Below are 23,675 nucleotides of genomic sequence, written 5' to 3'. Positions count from 1 at the left end.
TACTCTTTTTTTAAGATATTTTTTTAAATCATATTCACTTTTGATTATTCGATAGAAATAAATCGACATATATAAATTGACGCGAGAAACCTGCACATGAGTTACGATCAACAGTAAATATATATAATATTTAAATAAAAACTAAATTTTTAAAAATTTAAAAATTTGTTACGTAAATTAAATACTCTTTTTCTTTCAGTCGATCACGCGTATTCAAGGTTAAGGTTTTGTGACTAAGTCCACTTTGCAATATTACTTTATTTATAATACTTGTAAATTGCAAATAAAAAATTAAATGTAATTTTAATTACTTTTTTCTCAATGTCCCTTTTATTTTTTCGGCAAATTATTTTAGCGAGTCAACTATAGGTGAGTACTCAATTTGCACCGAATTTGCGATATTTATTGATGCGCCTGACGGAAGATTAATAATTATGAAACTTTTAGGAAAAGACCTTTTTAAATATTTTTACATATTTTTAAATTTTACATCTTTTTTAAATATTTTAAATATTTTTACATTGGAAAAATATTTCAAACTATTTTAAACATCGAGATATACTTTTCCAGTTAATTGACTCGTGTGTGTTATTTAATGTCATCTATGTTAAATACAATTTATCGCATTCTTATCACGCGACTCGCAGTTTTTGCACGCCCAAAGTGTACGTATTATCGAAAAGAAAAATATGCATGTCGAGAGAGAGAAAGAGAGGGAAAAATAGAGACCACGCACGAGCGAGTCTTTAGTCTCAGGCGAGAGAAAGCGAAGAGGAATGAGGAACGTTATTCAGAGCCGTGGCAGAGTCCGGTGGATTCAAGATAGACGGATAGCGTGCCTGCCGGGCTGGTCCGGAAGTCGCGTGTCGACGGCAGCCATAACAGCCCCTCCGCAACTCTTACCCTTCCTCTACCCTGAACCACCACCCCCTTGCTTGATTTCCTTACCTGCTACCAGCGACGACCAGCACGGCCTACCACGGTTACGCGCTTGTGTGCAGCACAAGCAATCCGTGCAGGTCGAAGGTGAAGGAGTATTGGTGCAGCATTACCCTAACGAACCGCGAGACCGAGTCAGCGATTGGTCGATCCTGGCGAGCGAGCAAGGCCCGAAGGGAAGCAACCCTCTCTCTTCTTCTCAACTCACTCTGAGTTACATACCGTCTTCAGAATCGCTAGACTGACTGTGCCGTTAACACTCGTTTGGTGCTTCTTACATTTTTACTCGATACAACTGACCGAGCAGTAAAATAATTAACAGTGCGTCAACTTGCGAGGACCTTTCGCTTGTGTCAAGACGGTACTCTCATACGAAACGCCGAGTAAATCTAACGGAAGTCGCTCGAAGCGTCGTTACGTTTAAGGCATTCTCCTTCTCGCGGCACTTTGCTTGTAGACATTTTTATAATTTTTTATAAGCGATAAATCGAACTTTGAAGTATAATCACACGAATATTGCTAGAATTTTGAGAGTGATGTAATATTCGGAAAATTGTAAAAGTATTACATATATTAATGCCGCGAAAAAAAATTAATGTCTTAAACTAGTAACTTCCATTAGACTTTGCGTTTCATATGACAATATCGTCTCGAATGTCTGAAATGTATCATTCCAATGATATATTTGCAGCATATACTCTTCGTGTTTGTTGTAATACCTCGATTCGAAATTATTTGTTTCTCCCATAAAATAAAACTGATTCATTTTTCGGTAGCTCTCAAAATCGCTCAAAATCGTCTAAATGTGAGCGTCGTCGTAAGTTACATTCTGCCAAGTGTACGTCGCGCCAAAGCAAAGATATTTGCCTGATGGCCGTACAATCTCCATGTTCCGTGTACCATTAACGGTGTGCAACTTTGAACGAGAGTGAGTCGCTCGAGCGAATCATGCTCGCGGAGGGATCGCACGTAGCATAGTATGAGCAGTAACAAGAAGCCACCGGCAGGCAAGGACGATAAGAAGAATCCCTCCAGCAAAGAGGACAGCCCGTCGGGCGGTAAGGACGATGGTGGTTCAGCGTCGACGGGAAGCAATGGCGGTGGTAGTGCGGCCGCGGGAGAACCGACGCAGCCCGGAAGTAAGCCCAGCTCTGCCGGAGCGACCGCCAGAGAAGGGGCCCACAGGCTGCTGGGCCTGGCGGCACGCGGAGAATGGGCCCCCGTGGACCAGCTGCTCAAGTCTCTGGAGAAGACGGTCCAGAGCGCGGGAGAGGATGGCTTCATCGTCCCGCTCGCCGGTGTTTTGGACACGGTTAGTTTTGCTTGTACGACTGTGCCGAAGAGGCTGAAGCGTTTCTGGCATGAAAGAAATTAATACGTAGTCGAATAAGGAATTTTTAGAAATAATCATGGAAACACGTAACGTTTCCATGAGTAAAATAAATTCCATTGTCATAAATGCATCTGTAGCAGGAAACTTTCAGATATAGATATTAGATGGTCGAACAGTCGTAAAAAAATCACATGGCAAATTTACTTTCCTAGGCAAAGCTTTTTTATTTGCAGACGACTGGGATGACGCCGTTGATGTACGCGGTGAAGGACAACCGCAGCGCGCTGCTCGATCGGATGATCGAGCTCGGTTCCGACGTGGGCGCCAGAAACAATGCAAGTACTCCGCGATATAAATAAGTCGCTCGATAGACCATGATAATTACTCCTGGATAAAAATTCATGGAAAAAAAAACGTTAATTACTCTATCGCATTAAGGATCGCGTTATATCGGGCGGATGTATTTCTCGAGATATTCCACTTAAAAGTAGAAAAAAATGTTTGATTCATCATTCTTTGATTCATTGCCGTCGCGATAAGTTCTCGTGCTGGGGTTACGTGGCACTGGCACGTAATAGCACCTGCGAAGGTGACGCGTGCCACGAAACGTATACAGCTAATGATCAAGCCGCAATCTGTGCTAAGTCAGTCACTAAGTCGGGAGGGAACGATTGCGTGAAGGAGGGCCAAGGTCAAGGGGCTTATGCTTACTGACCGAGTGGACAAAGACGGGCAGCCGTGTAAATGGATAAGTAGGCCGCCGAGTCAGCTAACTATCAGCCGCAGCGAAAAAGGGTCCGATTCTTAGGATAGATTAAAGTTTGATCGTTAAATCTTTAAAAAGCTGCCCGCCAGGCAACCTTTAAAAACGCCTGCTATTGCAAGCGGCTTTTTGCGCTTGACACCCCGGACAGGGGTTCAATTATGTAGCGCGCTCGGTGCAACCTTCTGAAAGTCATTGGAAACGCCGCCTCAAGAACTCTATAGTAAAATTTATTGATTTCGAATGTCCTATGCGTCAGGACAAAGAAGGAAGAAAGAAAAGAATGACGGTCGTTTTATTTAAAGTCAAAAGTCATAGGCTGCACACGTGTACGAATGAGTAATTTAAAAAGGGAAATAATTATTTTTAATATTTTTAATAAAATATATAATTATTATTATCAGTGCGCAGCGAAACTTTTGGTAGAAGATTGTTTTTAAAATTCAATGAAACATCTATTTAACGCTCAAGCGCAAACTTGTTATAAATTTTCGATAAACATGAAATTTTCGTCGGGGGCTTTCTGCATATAGTCGACATCGCTCCTTTTACTTATGTAGGTACTACTGAGCGACGTTAACCATGTTAGAACATCACTTTGCGAACTTGCAAGGCGTTGCATACTCGCTACTATCGATTTACCGCTCCCACAATGATTCCAATATAATTTTCAAATAGCATGCTGATATGCCGTGATCAGAAACCTGAAACCTGAAACATCATAAGGGTCAGTCCGACGGGCGCGGCAGGACAAAACTCATAGCTCCATTACCGTTTTACTTATTTCTATAAAACTCCCCTCGTGTGCGTTAACTACCATTAATTCGATGAAAATTCAATAGAAAGAATTTGGGGCGACCACATAATTTGCAAATACAAGATTATCGGATGAATTGATCGAGGTTTTCGAATAGATATTCGCGATAAGCGAGCTCCAAATGCATTTCATTGACACGTTTTCTACAGGACAATTACAATGCCCTTCACATCGCTGCTATGTATTCGAGGGAGGACGTCGTTAAGTTATTATTGTCCAAGAGAGGCGTTGATCCCTATACCACCGGAGGGGTACGAATAGTTTTATTTTTGTATAAATATCGTAGCAATTTTAGAACAAAATGTAATTATAGTGTTAGACTATATATTTTGAAATTCCGATTTCTTGGAAAAATCTTTTTTTTTTTTTAAATTCTTTGGAGTGGAATCTTATTCTTTTAGAGTAAAATTTTACTCTTTAGAATGAGATTTCACTTTAAAGAATTTAGAGAGTTGCTTCAAATTATTGCAAAGAATTTAATTCTATCTAGTCACCAATTCTTTGCCTAATTTTAATTCATATTTTTTTTGTCTCGGTTTTGATATTAAAATAATGAGACAATTATGAATTTTAATTATAACGAGTGCTAAAATCAATATTAAATATTCTTTGTTAAATCATTCAATTTAATAAACCTCTATAACTGTTTTCTTGAAATATATTCGTTGTGCTTAGCCGAGGCAACAAACGGCGGTTCATCTAGTGGCATCGAGACAAACGGGCACCGCAACGTCAATCCTGCGAGCTCTCCTGAGTGCTGCAGGACGAGACATCAGGCTAAAGGTCGACGGTGTAAGTAGCAGCCCCGAAATAATTTCACAACGTTGCAAAAAGGGCAAATGAAGAAAATATTAGCACTTTGAGAGATCCGAAATTGCTAAGTCAAGTCGATCTCTTCAATATTCAGGACGAGTCCAATCAGCGTGACACCATAAGCAGAGTCATGTTGGCCCCGAAACTTCAAATTAGACGAAGATAAAGGTTTTTCCGCAATAACCGCGGCGTGATGCTCCCGTTTCGCGTCCGCGTTTCTCGCGTGACAGGTGCCGTGCACCGAGAGATCGCTACCTGGTACCGAACGGCGCCATAACTCTTCTCCAGTTCGCTTTTTCCTCCTTGTCTCCCTCGCCCTTTGTCATACAACCCCGTCGTGATAGTACGACGCCACCCGATCGGGGAGAAGTCCGGCCTTGCCGCCCGTATGGAAAAAAACAATAACGATTCATGTTATATCGAGCCGTCGAACCAATGCATATTTAGACATTTCGCGTAAGCACGAAAAACTCTCGTGTCGTGTGTCGTATATTACAATAATACCTGTCAAGATTTCTTTATGCGAAAACAACATCAGTAAAAATATCTCTATGATTATCTCTAGCATTTTCCATAATTATACGTGAAATTCATTCCCTTTATTTTTTGTTGTAAATGATATAAATATTTGACATTCATAAAGTTCTAGAAATATAGGTATGTGAGCGGTAAAATTATAAAATGAAACAAAATACTATTTTTTTTTCAAATTTTCTTTAAACAACGATTACTTTATGAGCTATTTAAATAAATAGTATTTATAATTAATAATTTATAATTCTTTTAATTTTAATAAAAAGTAAACAAATTGTCTCTTATATTTGTATTTTTGAAACAATTTTTTCTTTCGTTACATCACGCTATTGTCCTTGTCCGTGAGAAGCATAGGATCGTAGGAAAGATATTCTATCATTTACAATTCTTTTGAATTGTATTGTCCGTCACAGAAAGGAAAGATACCTCTTCTGCTAGCAGTCGAGGCTGGCAATCAGTCGATGTGCCGCGAACTTCTGGCACAGCAAGCTCCCGATCAGCTTCGCGCCACCACACCAGCCGGTGATTCCGCCCTGCATTTGGCCGCTAGAAGAAGAGACATCGACATGGTGCGAATCCTGGTGGATTACGGCGCATCTGTCGACATGCAAAATGTACGTTAAATCCAAGCACGAAGATTCAAAGCGAAGTGAAATTGAGCCGATGATAATCGAACGGTATATCGTTGAAACTTTGCCAATTATATACATAGCACCCTCGAATGCTTTGAAGCTCGCAAATTATACGTTGCAGTGTAAATACAATGCGGCCACTTTACTATTTTTCGCTCACATTTTGGTTAACTGTATACGCGTTTAATTATCCTTTCCACGATTTTATGACAGTCGGAAATAACCATTTATATCTCTTTTATCTTCTGACCGTGTAAACAATTTCGAATTTCCGGAATATAAATGTGCAATATAATATTGTTTTAATTAACTTCTGGTAAAATTAATGGAATATCGATATTTTCGATTGCGAAATTTTATATTATAAAGCAAAGCGTTAAATAACGTATACATTGTCTATTCTAACGTTAAGTTTCGAACTGCGGCAAGAAACTTGAGTACAAAACTTGACGATATCGATCGTACACAAAATAGAAGTGACGCACGTGATAAATTGCCGCAATTGCAAAGTTATGATTCTAAATAAGCAATAATTTGAAATAAGACGGTTATAAAATTTACGACAAAGTTTTAAAGTTTTGAAAAATTACAACTGCGTTTGCATTGTTATTTTACTTTGTACCGTCACGTAACAAGATTTGTTTACTGGCCCTTAATTGAGTCGCAAAAATTTATTACGACACACACACACACACACACACACACACACACACACACACACACACACACATATATATATATATATGCGTAATGCGTGAGATAAGTGTCGCACTGATTATATCGACTAAATATTAGTAAAAATCAAGTTTTCCAATTAATATACTTAAGATATGTGTGATACACTTAAGATATATGTATGTGGTACTTGAGATATGTACACTTAAGATATTAAGATTAAAGCAACAAAAGTTGAGTGGTTGTTACTAATTATTGACAAAAGTCATCGCTTAAATTATATAATTTTTACTACCAATGTGATCAAAATAAAACAGAAACGATCATTTTCCAAATTTTATCGAATCATCAAGATAATAAAGAGAGATTAAGATAAAAATGTACAAAATGTACTTTTTAATAAAATATACAGTGCTATTGAGGAAAACATAAATATCTTAAGTATATCAACTACTTAGAAAGTGTAACATATATTTTAGGGGGATGGGCAAACTGCATTGCACATAGCGAGCGCCGAAGGTGACGAAACCCTAGTGAAATATTTCTACGGTGTCCGAGCCTCCGCCTCAATCACCGATCATCAGGATCGAACGCCGATGCACTTGGCCGCTGAGAATGGCCACGCTTCCATCATCGAACTACTGGCCGATAAATTCAAAGCAAGCATCTTCGAAAGAACGAAAGACGGGTCCACACTGATGCACATAGCATCGCTGAACGGACACTCGGAATGTGCCACTATGCTCTTCAAGAAGGGCGTGTATCTGCACATGCCGAACAAACGTGGTGCCAGGTCTATTCACACGGCTGCAGGGTACGGCCATGTAGGCATTATCAGTACTTTGCTGCAACGAGGAGAAAAAGTAATTGTTATTTATCATATTACTATGGACAATACTATCGTCAGCACATAAATAAAGATGTGCGCTGACTAGACCATCATGGATCATTTCTGAGTCGTAAATATTATGATAAATAGAAGAGAAATGTAGTGAAAAGAGATTAATAGCATATAAAAAAGTATTATTAACGTAAAATAATAAGAATAAATAAAAAAATTGTTTAATTTGTATAGAAACAAAAAAAAAATTGTTTGGTTTACGTTATTTTGAAAAGTGCCAGATTTTTGGCTCCTAAAAAAAGTAATTATCTCGGATGTGTGTAAAAAAAATTTAATTCTCATAAGAAATTAAAGATATTTTCTGTGTATCTCCAAAAATCAAATCCAATATTAAATTTTATTGTACGGAACGCATATCTGTTTTACTGTTGTACGCAGGTGGACGCGATAACGAACGATAACTATACGGCACTCCATATAGCCGTGGAAAGTGCCAAACCGGCTGTCGTGGAAACTCTTCTAGGATATGGCGCAGAGGTACACGTGAGAGGTGGAAAACTTCGTGAAACTCCGCTTCACATAGCTGCCAGAGTACCCGACGGCGACAGATGCGCTCTGATGTTATTGAAATCTGGGGCAGGTCCCAATTTGACAACCGATGACGGCCAAACGCCCGTGCATGTGGCAGCCAGCCATGGAAATTTAGCGACGCTCCTTTTACTGCTCGAGGATGGCGGAGATCCAATGTTTAAATCAAAAGTACATCGAAAAAAATAAGAAATAAAATCTAATTTATAAAAATCAATTTTAACGTAATGTCGTAATAATTGAGCAAATTAAACGTTATTTTTATTATGTTCTGTGTAATGTTAGATAACTTTCTCGAAACGATAACTGCTCAATTATATTAGTTTACTTAAAAATTTCTATTTTTCTCAGAACGGAGAAACGCCGTTGCATTTAGCCTGCAGAGGTTGCAAAGCTGACGTGGTCCGGCACTTGATAGAATTCGTAAAGGAAAAGAAGGGCCCGGAAGTGGCGACTTCCTACGTGAACAGTCTGACCAACGAAGGTGCCAGCGCGCTTCATTACGCGGCCCAAATCGAACCCTCGGAAGTCATCACCCCCGGAGACGATCGCGCCGTCGTTCGCGCTCTTCTGGATAGCGGCGCGGACGTCTCGATGCAGACCAGACAGGCTCAGGAATCGGCGTTCCATCATTGCGCACTCGCGGGCAACAACGAGGTTTTGCAGGAGATGATTAGTCGCATGTCGGCTACGGACGTGCAAAAGGCCTTGAACCGGCAAAGCGCCGTGGGTTGGACGCCTTTGCTGATCGCCGCTCATCGGGGCCACATGGAACTGGTGACCACTCTCCTCGCCAATCACGGCAGAGTGGACGTGTTCGATCTCGAGGGTAGATCCGCTCTTCATCTAGCCGCCGAGCACGGCTATCTTCAAGTTTGCGACGCGTTGTTGGCGAACAAGGCCTTTATAAACTCTAAATCGCGCGTGGGAAGAACTGCCCTGCATTTGGCCGCCATGAACGGTTACACACATCTGGTACGGTTTCTCGTACAGGATCATGCCGCGGCGATAGACGTCCTCACCCTGAGGAAGCAGACTCCTCTTCATCTAGCGGCGGGAGCGGGTCAATTGGAAGTCTGCAAATTACTGTTGGAACTCGGTGCCAGCATAGACGCCACGGATGATCAGGGACAAAAACCCATCCACGCTGCAGCCATGAACAACTACGCCGAAGTAGCTCAGCTCTTTTTGCAGAGGCATGCCAACCTCGTGATGGCCTGCACCAAGGATGGCAATACCTGCGCCCACATCGCCGCAATGCAAGGCAGCGTCCGGGTGATCGAAGAACTGATGAAGTTTGACAGGCAGGGCGTAATAACCGCTAGAAATAAACTGACGGAAGCAACTCCTCTGCAATTGGCGGCGGAAGGTGGACACGCCGAAGTCGTGAAGGCTCTGGTTAGAGCCGGCGCGTCTTGCGCTGATGAGAATCGTGCAGGTTTCACTGCGGTTCACTTGGCGGCTCAACACGGTCACGGCCAGGTACTTGAAGTGATGAGATCGTCTCAATCCCTTAGGATATCCAGCAAAAAACTTGGCGTCACCGCGCTTCACGTTGCTGCTTACTTTGGACAAGCCGGTGAGTGAGGCTCTCATGAAACATTTAATAATAATTACGAGTATGTTTATGTAGGTATAGAATTATATCTATGTATAAAATGAGATTTATTAATAATTAACATTAATATATTAAAGTAATTACTTTAAAGAACTACCTTAAAAAACCATCACTAAATTTAAATGAATAAAATATATTTCTTATTAATATTTTTTAAAATTAATTTTAAAGAAATGTAAATACAGTTAAAGTACTTCTTTTGTTATACTTCTAAATTACCTTGTAATTTTTTATAAAGAAATTTCGGTTTTGTTCTAGATACGGTTAGAGAACTGCTAACTCACATACCCGGAACCGTAAAATCTGACCCACCAACTGGAGGATCCTTAGTAGGAGAGTTAGGAGCTGAATCCGGCATGACTCCTCTTCATCTAGCTGCATATTCTGGAAATGAGAACGTCGTACGACTTCTTCTCAATTCTGCGGGAGTTCAGGTATGACAACAATTTTGATTGATAATATTTTATCCAGATTTAAAAACAAAGTAATTTATGATGTAACTCTGAGTAAAATTCTATACACAAAAGTTATTTATAAAAAAATATATATACTAATACAATAATTTTGATATAAATTAAAGAATATTTGCATTATAAAATTAATATTCAATCAATTTAGTAAACATTTAGAAACTGAGATTATATCACAATAATTAATCAAAAAATTTATAAAATAAATTAATGTGTTATATTTATCTAATATACTTTGTGAAATTGAAAAAATTAAGTTGTTTACATTAATTTTCTCAAGTTATTAAAAAGAACTAAATCGTTACCGAACACTTCGACTGAATTCGAGGATGTTCTGACTGAAGGTAGACGCAGCGACGACGGAGAACGGCTGGAACCCCTTACATTTGGCTTGCTTCGGCGGTCACATAACTGTCGTGGGTCTGCTGTTGAGCAGATCGGCGGAATTGTTGCACAGCGCGGATCGCTACGGCAAGACCGGGCTGCACATCGCGGCGACTCACGGTCATTATCAGATGGTGGAAGTTCTTTTGGGTCAGGGCGCGGAAATAAATGCGACCGACAAGAACGGTTGGACGCCGCTGCATTGTGCTGCACGCGCTGGCCATCTGGATGTAGTGAGGTTGCTCGTGGAAAGTGGCGGATCTCCAAAAACTGAGACAAATCTAGGCTGCGCACCGATCTGGTTCGCCGCTTCCGAGGGTCACAACGATGTGCTGAAATATCTCATGGAGAAAGAGCACGATACGTACGCTCTGATGGAAGACAAGAGGGTAAGATGTTTGTTTTGATAAGAAAAACAGATGAGGACTGCTCAAATATCGAATTTCTAAATAGCAAGTTTTCAAACGACAAGTTTTATATTCTTAATAGTATAATCAAAGAATGATAGAAAACATAATTGCGCATGAAATCTTATTTTGACGAAACTATTTATTCTTTAACTCTGACAAAAATTTTATTTTATATGAGAAATATCTATCTACAAGATATCTTTCGTGATTTAAAAATTAAAATATATTTAATTAAAATTTTAATTAAAAACTAAAAGGTATAAAGATTCTTTGTATATGTCATGATGCAGAAACTTCATATCAATATATGGTTCGCCAATTCAATTTCTTTGTAAATTTTGTATTGCTTAGAAATAATTTCACAGTTATTTTAGACTATATTTTCGAAATTTTCGTGTACTATAATTGCGTCTCGTGAGCTCAAAAGACACACGACATTTTAAAACTTTGCACATTTCGTTAAACGAAACCGAAACTAGTAAAGCGTTTTGATGTTAGGTATGCACGCGAAATGAATTATGGTTTCGTAGACGAAAAATTGATAATGCACGTGCAGCTTAAATAATGTTAAAACGAGATGAATATCACTGTCATAAAATTCTTCAGTCGTATCATTATGGAAAACTTTACCCTAATATAATTAATTATATAAGCAGACTTCATGATAACTAATCAAGATTCAGTCGCTGAATCACCGCATTCATAAAACATGAACTTTATGTTATTGCGGTTGTTTAAAGCAGAAATCTAAGAAAATCTAATTGTGACATAATTTCGAAGCATCTAAGATTGATTATAACTTTATTTTGAAAACTACGTATTATAATATTTGTTATTTGTCTCATGTTTGGCACAAACAAATAATTGTCTAGACATAATATTGCAGGAATTTTCAATGTTCTCAAATTTAATTTATTGATTTTTAAACGAATTTGCAGTTTGTCTACAACATGATGGTCTGTAGCAAAAGTCATAACAACAAACCGATCGAGGAGTTCGTGCTAGTGTCACCCGCGCCAGTCGATACTGCGGCCAAGCTGTCCAACATCTACGTGAAGCTTTCTGAAAAAGAAAAGGAGCGCGCTAAAGATTTAATTGCCGCTGGGAAACAGTGCGAAGCAATGGCCACCGAGTTGCTGGCTCTGGCGGCGGGCGCTGACTCGGCCGGCAGGATCTTGACGTCGATGGATCGCAGGAATGTCGAGTTCCTGGACGTGTTGATCGAGAATGAACAGAAGGAAGTGATCGCGCATACCGTGGTACAGCGCTATCTGCAAGAATTGTGGCAAGGTAGTCTGAATTGGAACGCGTTCAGGACCATCCTGCTGTTCATCGCCTTCATCGTGTGCCCGCCGGTCTGGGTGGTGTTCGCCCTTCCTCTCGGGCATAAGTACAACAACGTACCTATCATCAAGTTCATGTCATATCTCACATCGCACATCTATCTGATGGTCTTCCTGTTGCTGGTCGGCATTACGCCAATCTATCCAGTGGTGAGAGGCAACTTGATACCATATTGGTATGAGTGGTGTCTGCTGGTGATGCTATCGGGATTGTTGCTGTTCGAGTTAACGAATCCCAGTGACAAAAGCGGCCTTGGTTGGATTAAGCTGGCGGTGCTGCTTTTTGGCATATTCGGCGTCGCGTTTCATCTGATGGGATTTGTAATCGTGAAGAAACCACAATGGCCGACTCTCCTCTACCTAAGAAACCAGCTTTTTGCCCTCAGTTTCCTTTTAGCTTGCGTGCAGATCCTGGACTTCCTGTCGTTTCATCATCTGTTCGGACCGTGGGCCATCATCATCGGTAATCTTATGAAGGATCTCGCGAGGTTTCTCGCGGTGCTGGCAATCTTCGTCTTTGGCTTCTCCATGCACTTCGTCGCGCTTAATCAAGCGTTCAAGAACTTTCCATCGATGAGAGAAGCGTTACAGGAGGACGGAAAACCAAAGAAGGCGTTCTCCGACGGTAAGTTCGAAACATATTATTCTCAAGTCTATGTTTCTCTCCCTTTTCAACCTTCTTTCCTCCTCCCTCTTTCTCTCTATCTTTCTATCTGTATCTTTTTCTCTTACTATATATTTTGACGCCAATCCAGAGCTAGTGGCGCAGTTAATTGATTTTTTTACAGCTCCATTTATAGGATAAATACGTATACGCGCACATGTACTGTAGATACGACATGTATCGTAGATACGTTATGTAGATACTTACGTAGGGCTTAGATCTTAGATTGGCAATCGCTTCGACGCGCGGTTTACTGGTTTCTATTAACAGGACATAGACAGTGCTTTCGCCCACGCAGGTGCTAATTCGCGTGGGTACCGAGATAACGGTGCAAATTTCCTCCTTTGTGCAAATCGGCGATCGCGTTCTTCCACTCCTGCGTCAGTTTACGTCAGGAGTTACAGAACTACGTGAGCGCAATTTCGATGAATTCAGATTTCGATGTTACGAAACGCCTGAATGGATAGTTAAACTCATCGAAATTGTACTGACTCTGTACTCGACTGTGAGTAATTTATATGCAGAGAAACAAACGTTTATATCTTCCAACGTTCCCGGCCCAACCGTTAAGAAATTTACTCCCATTTCGAAAGAGTCGTTGATACCTTGCGCGGACACAGTTGCGCGCGTTAGACTTCTTAACTATTCATTTATCGAAATTCCAAAGTAGATCTACTTCATGTCGATCATACTCAGAGACATGCGGAGCGATACAGAATCATAATCGACTGAATTGCAATGATAGATTTGTTGGCCAATGTTACGGAATGGATAATGGAGACGCCACCAACGGCGCCTCCTCGTCGCTTCGGCCGTTACAAGAAAAAGAATGAGTGCTGTGACGATAACAGCAGAGATAGTAAGTTTTCAGCTGGTTGAGAAAGATTAATCAGAAGCGACCCGAGCGCGGAAAGCGAACCGTAACAAAAAGCGTGCGCGCGCGCGCGCGAAACTGAATTCGGGACACGATCCATCTCGGTGTCGTCTCGTCTGCATCGTGCATTTGGCCAGTGTGTGTTGTCTGCTGAAACTGCTGCCTGACATGACGAAGCGAGAAAAAAAAGTCAAACGAGAGGATTAAAAAAAAAAAATTACACGCAAAGTCGAATATTATTCTTCGCGTAGTATGCTGTGATACGGAGGCGATGGTAAAAAGATGAAATAAAAATCAATTGAAAGTTTACCGAGAGAGAATAATATCTTTCTCTCTTTCTCTTCTCTCTCTCTCTCTCTCTCTCTCTCTCTCTCTTTCTCTCTCTCTCTCTCTTGCGCAAATAGTATCGCAATTGTTTGAAACACTTCAAATGTGACAGTTCTATTGATATACATATAGTCATTGCTGCAATTGCAGAATTAAAAATTTTTTTTACGCTCTTCCTTGCTTCGAATCCGTCTGCGGATTGGAGCGAAGCGTCCGCATCGCAGCGTACCGAACAAATATTTATATAATTGGTCTGAAAGCTCGAGAACACGACGTTCCCTGTCCATGCAATTGATTAGCTGTCGATTAGCGTTACTGCCGGAGCATATGTGCTCGTGTTTCTTTCACAGCCTCTGCCCGTGTGCATCCCCGTGTCTCGCTGTACGTATGTGTCCTGTATATGTATTATACATACATGAACGCACACGCACACATATATGTGTATGAACGTGCGTGTCTCTCTCTGTACCTCTCTATCATCTGTATCTGTATAATAATTGTGAGTTGCTAGAATCGTGTTTATGCTAGTGGACGCCGATGTTGTATGCAAATTCATGATGTGCATCAATCGCACGATTGTTTTTTATGTATGACTGGATTGACTTTTGCGGACTGCCCCACACCCCATCACAGAACGCTCGCTTCCTTCGCGTTCCCCCTTTTTTCTTCTTTTTTTTCTCCTTTTTCTTTAATGGACCGCTGCACAGGACGACTCCGGCCGAAAAAGGTTCTTACCGCTCTTTCTCTCATCGTGTCATTGCATGCAAACATTTTGCGTGATGTGACGCGCCCGCTTTTGGAATCGTGCAAGCCAGGAGGCAAGCGAGGAGGAGGGCGTGCATCTCCGAGCTGCATGCCGCATCCTTTTATCCACTGCAAACGTGTAGCGCGATACGTTTCAAAGTAATCACCCGCGCCCTCCTTTCTCGCTCTCTCTCTCTCTCTCTCTTTTTCTTTTTCTCTCTCATTCAGCATAGAACGCTCGACGAATGCCCCCATTGTTCGATCACTAGCTGCCTCGAGAAAAGGCGCGCCGGTGCATCCCCCGGTTAGCGGGATGCATCGTTGGACTCGTCGCGCGTCCTAAAACGCGCATGATGATAGAATGCCTTCGTCACGAGTATCTTTTAGCACGACGAAGAGAAAAAAAAGAGAAAAAAAAGGAAAAAAAGGGAAGCGCAATTACATCTGAGTCGGATGTAAATGCAAGACAAACTTAGAGCGACAAGGCTGAAAAGACGAGTGACAGTACGTACTCGACGATGATCGCAGCCTGCAATAAGAAGTTCATGGCATGCATCCGGCGTTAGTAAGCAGCCGCAGCTGCAGAGCATGGCCAGAGTCTATATAAAAGATATGCATGAGCATGTTCGTTCCGTTTGTTCGTTCGCTCGCTCGCTCGCTCGCTCGCTCGCTCGATCGTTATGTACGTTATGGAATACTCGCACGCGCATTCGTATATCAAATAGCGAGTACCCACCAGTAGTAGCCGATCTGTAATGGCACGAAGCAATGAGCTAAAAAAAAAAAGAGAACAAGAAAGCCTTTAGAGCTACCAAGAAACGTCTTGTGTGTGTGTGTGTGTGTGCCTCGTAATTCCAGTAAAGATGAATCCGATAATCGCCTTCGAGTATCTGTTCTTCGCCGTCTTCGGCCAAACGACCCACAGCGAGCTGAAGGTCCAGAGCAATCAACCGCAGTGGACCTCGGTCCTCTTCAAATTGACCTTCGGCGTGTACATGTTGGTCTCGGTAGTGGTGTTGATTAATCTGCTGATCGCCATGATGAGCGACACTTATCAACGGATACAGGCGCAGTCGGACATTGAGTGGAAATACGGACTGAGTAAACTGATCCGAAACATGCACAGGTAAGCCTGCGACCTTTTACGCGTGCGCGACTCCGAATATACGTGCGATATAATACAGCGTCTGCTACGATGAACCGCTACGATAACCGTCGGCTCCGATCGAAATAGCATGTCCGATTACCTTTTCCCACGTTTGACCGGAACACCGACGTTATAAATAGACTTTAACGTTACTTTGAAACGACGCTCTCGCGTTTTTCATCGCGTCCCTTCGCGTCGCGACTCACGTACGAAGAAGACGGGGACCGTTGTCGTTGCCGTTCGCTTTTACGTACAGCCTCTGAATGCCGCGATCTCGATCGGTCCCTTAAATAACTCGCAGTTAAGCATACGGGGTTAACGGAGCATTCCGTGTTGGAAACGCGATTGCGTGTTACAGAACTACCACAGCTCCGTCCCCGCTAAACTTGCTCACCACCTGGACTGTGTACTTCATCAAGCTATGCAAGCAGCGCACCGCTAAACGCAAGCGACCCTCGTTGGTGCACATGATGGGATTCCAGCGCACCAGTCGTTTATCGCCCAGGTCCAAGATGGGCGCGAAATGGTTGGCCAAGGTTAAGAAGGGTCAGGTCCGCCCGAAGGACAGTGTGACTCTCTCCGTGGTGCACCTCAGTCCTCTGGGTAGCCAGCTGTCCTTCAATAGCGCAACCAGAATAGAGAACGTAGTGGACTGGGACTCGATCAGGAAGAAGTACCTTGCTCTGACCGGGAATGAGCCCGAGAAGGAGGAATCGGATAAGGAGGAGAAGGGTATGGACGAGAAAGAGGATGAGAGCGGACCGACGGCATCCAACGCCTCGACGGTACCGGCGACAATCCCAAATCCGTCCATGTAAAAGATTGTCGTCGCCACCCTTGCTATCCTTCGATCCGAATTGCCGAGTGCGAACCCGCGTGAAAAGCAGCGCGAGCAAACGAGCGACTAAGATACCATCGGCCGTCGCGCTCAGTATTATTTACTAGACAGACTTAGCGACTAAGTGCGCTAAAGACCCACACCCTCCATAAACAGTATTTAAAATCGTAAACCGCTACCGCAGACTCAGAAACTTCAGACGATCGAGCGAGACCACCATAGAGGATCCTCGCGTGATCCTCGACGCACCGGCAACCAGCCGAGCATTTAAGCATCTAAGTAAGTAAAGTCTCTCGACGTGTGATACATGAATCTCGTAGGAACGTACATAATTGATGTTGTTTGTGAAATATATGAGAATGGGCCAATTTCGCCGAACACATCATACCCCTCTCCGTCACATGGCACGACCGGATGATGCCTGCGAATGCCGAATCCTCATCACCTCCGCTCGCTCTCGATGTTTCATTGAATGTTGGATCATTCATCCGCGTCACCATAGTGCGTTATCATCCATAGGTCGCAGTTTTTTCCTCGATCGATTTGTTGCGACGAGATTTTCCATTAGAGACCGTTGCTGTAAATATTAATTAGAGTTAAATGGCTTGAGTGAATTTGTAGGTGTTTCTGTAGAAAAAAAAAGAATAATAAAAAGGACACTTTAAAGCTAAATTGGCTTTAACTAATGTTTACACAAACGGTAATAATAAAATATCCCTGACATCGCAAATGTTTAAAGGCATCCAAAGATATCCAAAGGTTTCTTTCACTTAAAGGCCTCTGTTAAATGTCCTTTAAATATTTGTAATATTTAGGATATAATTGCACGTAATACATCGCAAATCTCCTAGTTCCTTTTATGTTTTATGCGCTTAAAATTAGAAACCGTCTCGTTAAATAAAAGCGCGTTTTTTTTAGGCGCTTGAACTTTTTCCGACGACAGACAAAAAGGCGAGAAATTGGTACGAGTCGCAGTACACATATGTACATCCTGTATGGCTTGAAATCAATCTTTTTTGCGACGTTTGGTAGTAGCAACGTTAGCATGTGTCTAAGCTGCAGTGGCAGAGAATTTTTGCATACGCCCGCGCCCATATACACGAGAAACTTTAGATACGTTGTTTAACGCGTATTTACAGTCAGGATGGATCCCATACTCGCGGTCGAATTGTTGTTCTTCGCCATCTTCGGTCAGACAACGCACGAACAGTTCAAAGTGGAAATGCATCAGCCCCAATGGACGACCAATCTCTTCAAGTTTTCCTTCGGCATTTACATGTTGGTATCGGTGGTGGTGCTTATTAATCTTCTGATCGCTATGATGAGCGATACCTATCAGCGAATACAGGCGCAGTCGGACATCGAATGGAAATACGGACTGAGCAAGCTCATTCGAAACATGCACAGGTAATGAGACGCACTAAAAAACAATAAGTATAAAGAAGAGAAAAAACGGTAGGTCGTTGCATGTTATTGTCAGATAGAAATATCATTTTTATCGTCGCACTAATCGATTAAATATTCAATACGCGACAGGACCACCACGGCACCATCTCCGTTGAACCTCCTGACCACGTGGATCACGTATTTCGTCAATCAATGCAAGAAACGCTTTTCTAAAAAGAAACAAAAGCCTTCTCTGATGAACTTAATGGGCGGCAGCCGTCTGTCTCCTCGTACCAAAATGGGAGCCAAATGGTTATCAAAAATAAAAAAGAACACGCAAGTGGGACACAAGGATAGTTTCGCCTTATCGGTAGTTCACCTGAGTCCTCTCGGGAGTCAGTTGTCCTTTAGAAATGTTGCCAAGATCGACAACGTTGTTGACTGGGAGGTCGTCAGGAACAAGTATAGAGACCTTTACGGCGAAAAGATTGAGGAAAAGTCGGTTGAAGAGACCAAGGAATCGACCGAGAATCCATTGGCGGCTTTGGAAGGCTCGTCGAATGCTGGCGTGAAATCGGGACTTGGACTCGCTTGAACGAAGACGGAAATGCTGAAAATAACCGTCGACAATATATTACATACGTCTCACGAGAGAACGAAAGAGAGATCAAAGCTCTTCCTATTTTTGCAGATTCGCCAGATTAATGCGTCCGATCGCATTGCGTTTATTTGTACATATCGCCGTGGAGCATACACGGAAAACCTTGTCAGTATTTTTGAAATAAACGTCTAAGACTTTGCGACCTTGCATCGCCTGTACAGTTATTGTTAGCTAGCAAACCTATGCTCCTTGTGATCCATAGTCTAATCGATTACCTATAACACGTTTTAGAGGCTACCATGGGGAATACCCGTGTTCATAGGGATCGTTCCACGTTACGTTTGACGGTTAGTCATTAACATTATTTAATTATAGCATTTTCTTCCCACCTGGAATGTTTTATTAATCATATATGTACGACATAAATCTATATATTTATATATACATACTTATAGAGCGCAATTGCGTAACGGCTCTTTTGCAACGATGCACGCACCGATCATTATGCCTGCATCATGTTGCTCTCACGATATTTTCGTGTAATATATCGGTGCGCTCGATACACATATTTGTAGGAAATGTATCTACGTAAGGCCATAATATTAGAGCTGCCTTCGAAACCCACATCATCATCTAATATATGTATATATATACACATAAATTTGATGTGTAGCATGTATATTCGTTAATACGTTAATCGGAGATGAAGCGTCTACAGGATTCACATCTCGATCATCCGCACGTTCGGCTGGCACGCATCATACATGTATATCCTGTAAGAAGAAATAGTTAAATTAAAGCGAATTTAACGCAAAGAATTTCTCTCTGTATGATGAACGCTTGATCTTTAAAATCGGGATTTTGTTTAGAAATTTTTTATCTATTTTTATTTCTTTCTAATCGCGACGTACAAATATCGTACACAGACGACGTTAGACATAAAGAAAAGTCTTACATAATATTACAAATTAACTTCTTAATTTAAAAGCATTTTTTTTAACTTTGGATTGTTAAACCGTGAAAATAAAATGCGAAGACAAAGGTAAAAAAAAAAGAAAATTCAAAATGATTCTAAAACCTCTTCCTGATTTCTTAGATTAAAAATTTATATCTTTACAGAGAGTAAATTTCTGTCGTTTTAATTTCTCTATTTCTCGCAGGGTACATAAAGCGAATCGAAATGCAGATCTCTCACGTTGCAAGCCGCATTCATCGCATCCATCCTGCATTTGTGAATGCGTTTAGACAATTCTTTTTCACCGATCTTTCACCGATATATGTCAAATGTGAACATCTCTTTGCAGTTTATCATTCAGTGCTCGCTCATCGATATCTCTCGATACGCGCTGTTCATCCCATCGCATGTTTTAGGTTTTACAAAATCTCGCTGACTTTTCTTCTGAATGATCGCCAATTTTTACTGAACGAAGATTAGGATAGTTGACCATCGTCAGCATGAACTTCTACAGTTTAACAGCTCAAGAATTGTAAATATTATACGACCTTTTTTGCTTGTAATCAGAATGACAATGAATAGCGGTAACACCAATCTACTCTGTTATTAGTGGTGTACTCCGAAATTTGCAATTATAACCGCAGTGTCCAAAGTAATGACTACTAGTTACGAACACTCTGCCTCAGTTATATTACACCGCTATATTTTAGCGTAGGAACAAAACTAATTTAAACACAATGATTTTCACAAAATATAGTTGAACATGACAATTAAGATTAATATATTAATAAGATTCTTTTAACTTACTCTTACTTACTTCTTTTTTTCTGTTTGCACAGTACACGTTAATATAATCGAAATCGTAGAGAATCTTTTCTTCGCTATTTTCGGCCAAAAAGACAGCAACTCCTTTATAAAAGTAGGCAAAGACCAGCAGCCACCATGGACGGTTAATTTTTTCAAGGTAACGTTTTCCCAGGAAATAATATGTACTAATTATCTGTATCTATACCGTTATCTCTAGTATTTAACAAATAAGTACTTTTTGTGTTAATAGGTATCATTCTCGCTATACATGCTCGTCACTGTCATAGTATTGATTAATCTATTAATTGCCATGATGAGCGACACATATCACAAGATTGTGTCACAGAGTGATATCGAATGGAAATACGGTCTTAGCAAACTAATTCGCAAGATGCAAAAGTAAGTAAACACAATTGCAAAGATTATTTTGCGAAAGTATTTAATCGATTTTTACATCTTTAACATGAATGAATTTTGCGACTGCGCTTTTATTGAATTATTTTACACGAGGCTAAATAAAAATTGATATGATTTTACCATTTAGTGACAGATTGACAGAATTGAATAAACAAAGTCTTTAAATTTTAATGTTACGAAAGAATTATTTCTTTCGTCAGACTTTGATATGAAACTTAAAATGCATAATTTCTTATAAATCTTCGTTTAAATTTACAAATCTTTGTTGTAAATTTATTATGATCCTTATTTTTAAAGAACAAAAACAGCTCCAGCACCATTGAATCTCATTACCACATGGGTAATATATCTTAAGAACCTCTGTATGAAGGATCGAATTGCAAGACAGAAAATTGGCAGATCGCGTGGATACATGGAACCCGATATGCAGCAAAGCGTTCTTACAAAATATTCTACCGTACGTAAATATTATTACACACTCATTACATATAAAAATATTGTAGTTTACTAGCAAAATTTATGAATATCGCAATATATTTAAATGATCTAACGAGGAAGCAGAGAAAACCGCCCCAAGTGTCCCTCTTCAATTTGATGATCAATTTCAAATGATCTTTTCTCTTCTTTTAACACATTTCTTGTGATTTTTTCTTTCCCTTTTGTTTCAGAATACTAAAATGCTTCCGTTACCGCGAGCAGCAAAAGAGCGAATTAACTTTTCCTTGCTTCAAACAAGTCCGACCATCAGTCAAACTTCTCTAAATAATATTCCAAAAATACAAAACGTCATCGACTGGGACGTAGTTCGTCGAAAGTATCGCATGCGATTTGGGGACGAAATCGAGAAACCGTCTAGTGAAGGAGCGACACTTGTTGAAATGGTTTAAACGATAAAATTGACGCAGCATACTCCATTATTGCACGTAAATTTCCATACGCGTAATTTTTGTTATTACTTTATATCGGTCTGTTTTATATCATAATATTTGTGATAGAGGTATGCGAGTAAAGTACTTTCTACGTTTGTACGTTTTCTTGCGGCATCACTAATTGTAATGAAAAATACATATGTACGTGTCATAAGTGTAGTTACAGGAGTTGTCCGTTTCCATCATTATTCATCTCGCCCCTTCCAAATGGTGGCTGCGCATTGGTTTGTAGATAAAAAATACCTTGAACATCAGGGTTGATAAATTCGCCCATAACGGCAGTGGTAGAATTACTATCGCCGCATTTATCAAGCAGGAAATCCATCCAATTGGAGCATTGCACGCCAACGAAGCCATCGGGATGCACGATGGACTCGGCGAAAAACTGGTACGACCTACCGTGGCTGCAGATTTCTAAAAATACAAGCTAGATTCAATATCTTCCCGCACATAATATTGTAAAATATAACGTTGTCTTACGGGATGAAAATACAGGGCATCCAGGTTGCCTAAATGTTCCTCCGTTTGGGTAAAAATCCGCATGGCCGATGGGTCGGAGGAAACCTAAACTGCCGGCACAAGTGTGAATAATATCTACAAAATTGGCGTCCGCGGCGTCTAATCGCTCCTCCGTATCTTTAAGATAAGGCGTCTCAAATGCCGGTCCAGCCGGGTCGAGTCCAGTGATCCGACCTAGTTTCTTTGACATGTAACTACCAGTATATCCGGCTACATGAGCACCCAAACTGTGTCCCAAAACGTGAATATCATCGAAGGAAACTTGAGTCTCTAATCCGAGAAATTCGATAAACGCAGCCACGTATTCTCCCACCTACGAAACGTGAAACTTGATTTCACGTTATGTCGTTGGAAAAGAATTTTTACCTTGTAAAAATTAATCCGCATTGAAGCAAATTCTCGTGACTTTGTGAAATCAATTTCATCTTTACTTTCATAGTTACGGTTTACTCACAATTTATATCGTGCAAACAGAAAATCTCTTTCATTGCGATACGATTTGCATTATTCTTTAAAGCAAAATTGATGAAAAAATTTTACGAACATTTTTTCATAAAAAATTTAAAGTTTAATTCTTTTCTCTTAAATTCTTTTTACTTATTCAACGCTATTTTACAGACTACGTGATTTGTTTCTCTTACCTTACGAGTGAGTTGGACGGTTGTTAGATATTCTTTGGCTGAACCGGCAAACCAATCTACATAAATTACATTGTAATCCCCAACACTAAGATAATTTCGTCGGACGTCATGTAACCAAAAGGAATTTCCGTTTTCCATCCATCCGTGAATAATAATCTTGGTTGGCCACGCAGGATTAAAAGGCGAATCCTTTAGTTGAGTAGCATCACCTACTCGCAGCGAAACCGATTGCTCCTTATTGTCGTTGGTATAAAGCTCATAATTTATATCGTCCGCTTTAAGATCTAATTCAAATATATTGTCGATTGACGCACGATCATTTGAAATGATCGATTTTGGATTCATAAGGACATCAAGGAGACCTTCCTTGGGATGGCGATCTTGAAAATTTTGAATCGACGGCCAGTCAGCGAGTAAGTCAGCTGTATTGAAAGGTACATCTAAAAAGAAATTGACAATAATAAAAATGTACAGTTCTTTTTGTATAACTGGATTATTTTGTATTTTTGTTAAAAAGTTTTTTGTTGAAATTATTTATATGTATAATATAAACTATACATTACTTAGGAACAGAGTTACGAAGAACGTTGCAATAAGAAACATTGTGATTCTTCGATGCTTTTGTTCGACAGTTTCTTATATACCTTTATATTATATAAGCAAAAA

General features: G+C 40.5%; 2 protein-coding genes across 8 annotated transcripts; one reads left to right on the top strand and one right to left on the bottom strand.

Moving 5' to 3' along the window:
* The first annotated feature begins 781 nt into the window (after positions 1-781).
* On the top strand, positions 782-22,008 carry LOC105205767 (serine/threonine-protein phosphatase 6 regulatory ankyrin repeat subunit A). Of its 7 annotated transcripts, none has more exons than XM_039449389.1 (15): positions 782-1,260; positions 1,716-2,251; positions 2,506-2,607; positions 4,002-4,103; positions 4,528-4,644; positions 5,613-5,813; positions 6,986-7,369; positions 7,786-8,106; positions 8,287-9,514; positions 9,812-9,987; positions 10,368-10,796; positions 11,756-12,785; positions 13,570-13,683; positions 15,628-15,895; positions 16,275-17,030. In XM_039449389.1, the coding sequence occupies exons 2-15, from the start codon at positions 1,919-1,921 to the stop codon at positions 16,732-16,734; spliced, it is 5,265 nt and encodes a 1,754-aa protein (XP_039305323.1). In that variant the 5' UTR covers positions 782-1,260; positions 1,716-1,918; the 3' UTR covers positions 16,735-17,030. The 7 variants fall into 7 exon arrangements, 6 of the variants coding, with proteins under 6 accessions (XP_039305323.1, XP_039305321.1, XP_039305320.1 ...); XM_039449387.1 differs by having other exon boundaries at positions 1,631-2,251; XM_039449386.1 differs by having other exon boundaries at positions 782-1,300.
* LOC105205765 (pancreatic triacylglycerol lipase) lies at positions 21,838-23,630 on the bottom strand. The gene is made up of 4 exons (XM_011175268.3): positions 23,573-23,630; positions 23,010-23,449; positions 22,330-22,681; positions 21,838-22,263 (listed from the first exon to the last, which is right to left on the bottom strand). Exons 1-4 carry the CDS (start codon positions 23,610-23,612, stop codon positions 22,010-22,012), a joined length of 1,086 nt encoding a protein of 361 aa, XP_011173570.2. The 5' UTR covers positions 23,613-23,630; the 3' UTR covers positions 21,838-22,009.
* Positions 23,631-23,675: the final 45 nt, after the last annotated feature.

Source organism: Solenopsis invicta, chromosome 5 (assembly GCF_016802725.1).
Source record: "Solenopsis invicta isolate M01_SB chromosome 5, UNIL_Sinv_3.0, whole genome shotgun sequence".
NCBI classification, from domain to species: domain Eukaryota; kingdom Metazoa; phylum Arthropoda; class Insecta; order Hymenoptera; family Formicidae; genus Solenopsis; species Solenopsis invicta.
The sequence above is the reverse complement of the archived record's forward strand: the minus strand, read 5'-3'. Positions and strand labels throughout refer to the sequence as shown.

Coding starts and splice junctions, on each gene's coding strand:
- LOC105205765 (XM_011175268.3), bottom strand. CDS start 23,612: ATGTTTCTTATTGCAACGTTCTTCGTAACTCTGTTCCTAA. Junction 22,682..23,009: donor CCGTCCAACTCACTCGTAAG/GTAAGAGAAACA, acceptor CACGTTTCGTAG/GTGGGAGAATACGTGGCTGC. Junction 22,264..22,329: donor ATGCCCTGTATTTTCATCCC/GTAAGACAACGT, acceptor TTGTATTTTTAG/AAATCTGCAGCCACGGTAGG.
- LOC105205767 (XM_039449389.1), top strand. CDS start 1,919: ATGAGCAGTAACAAGAAGCCACCGGCAGGCAAGGACGATAAGAAGAAT. Junction 12,786..13,569: donor AAAGAAGGCGTTCTCCGACG/GTAAGTTCGAAA, acceptor TTGCAATGATAG/ATTTGTTGGCCAATGTTACG. Junction 13,684..15,627: donor TGACGATAACAGCAGAGATA/GTAAGTTTTCAG, acceptor TCGTAATTCCAG/TAAAGATGAATCCGATAATC.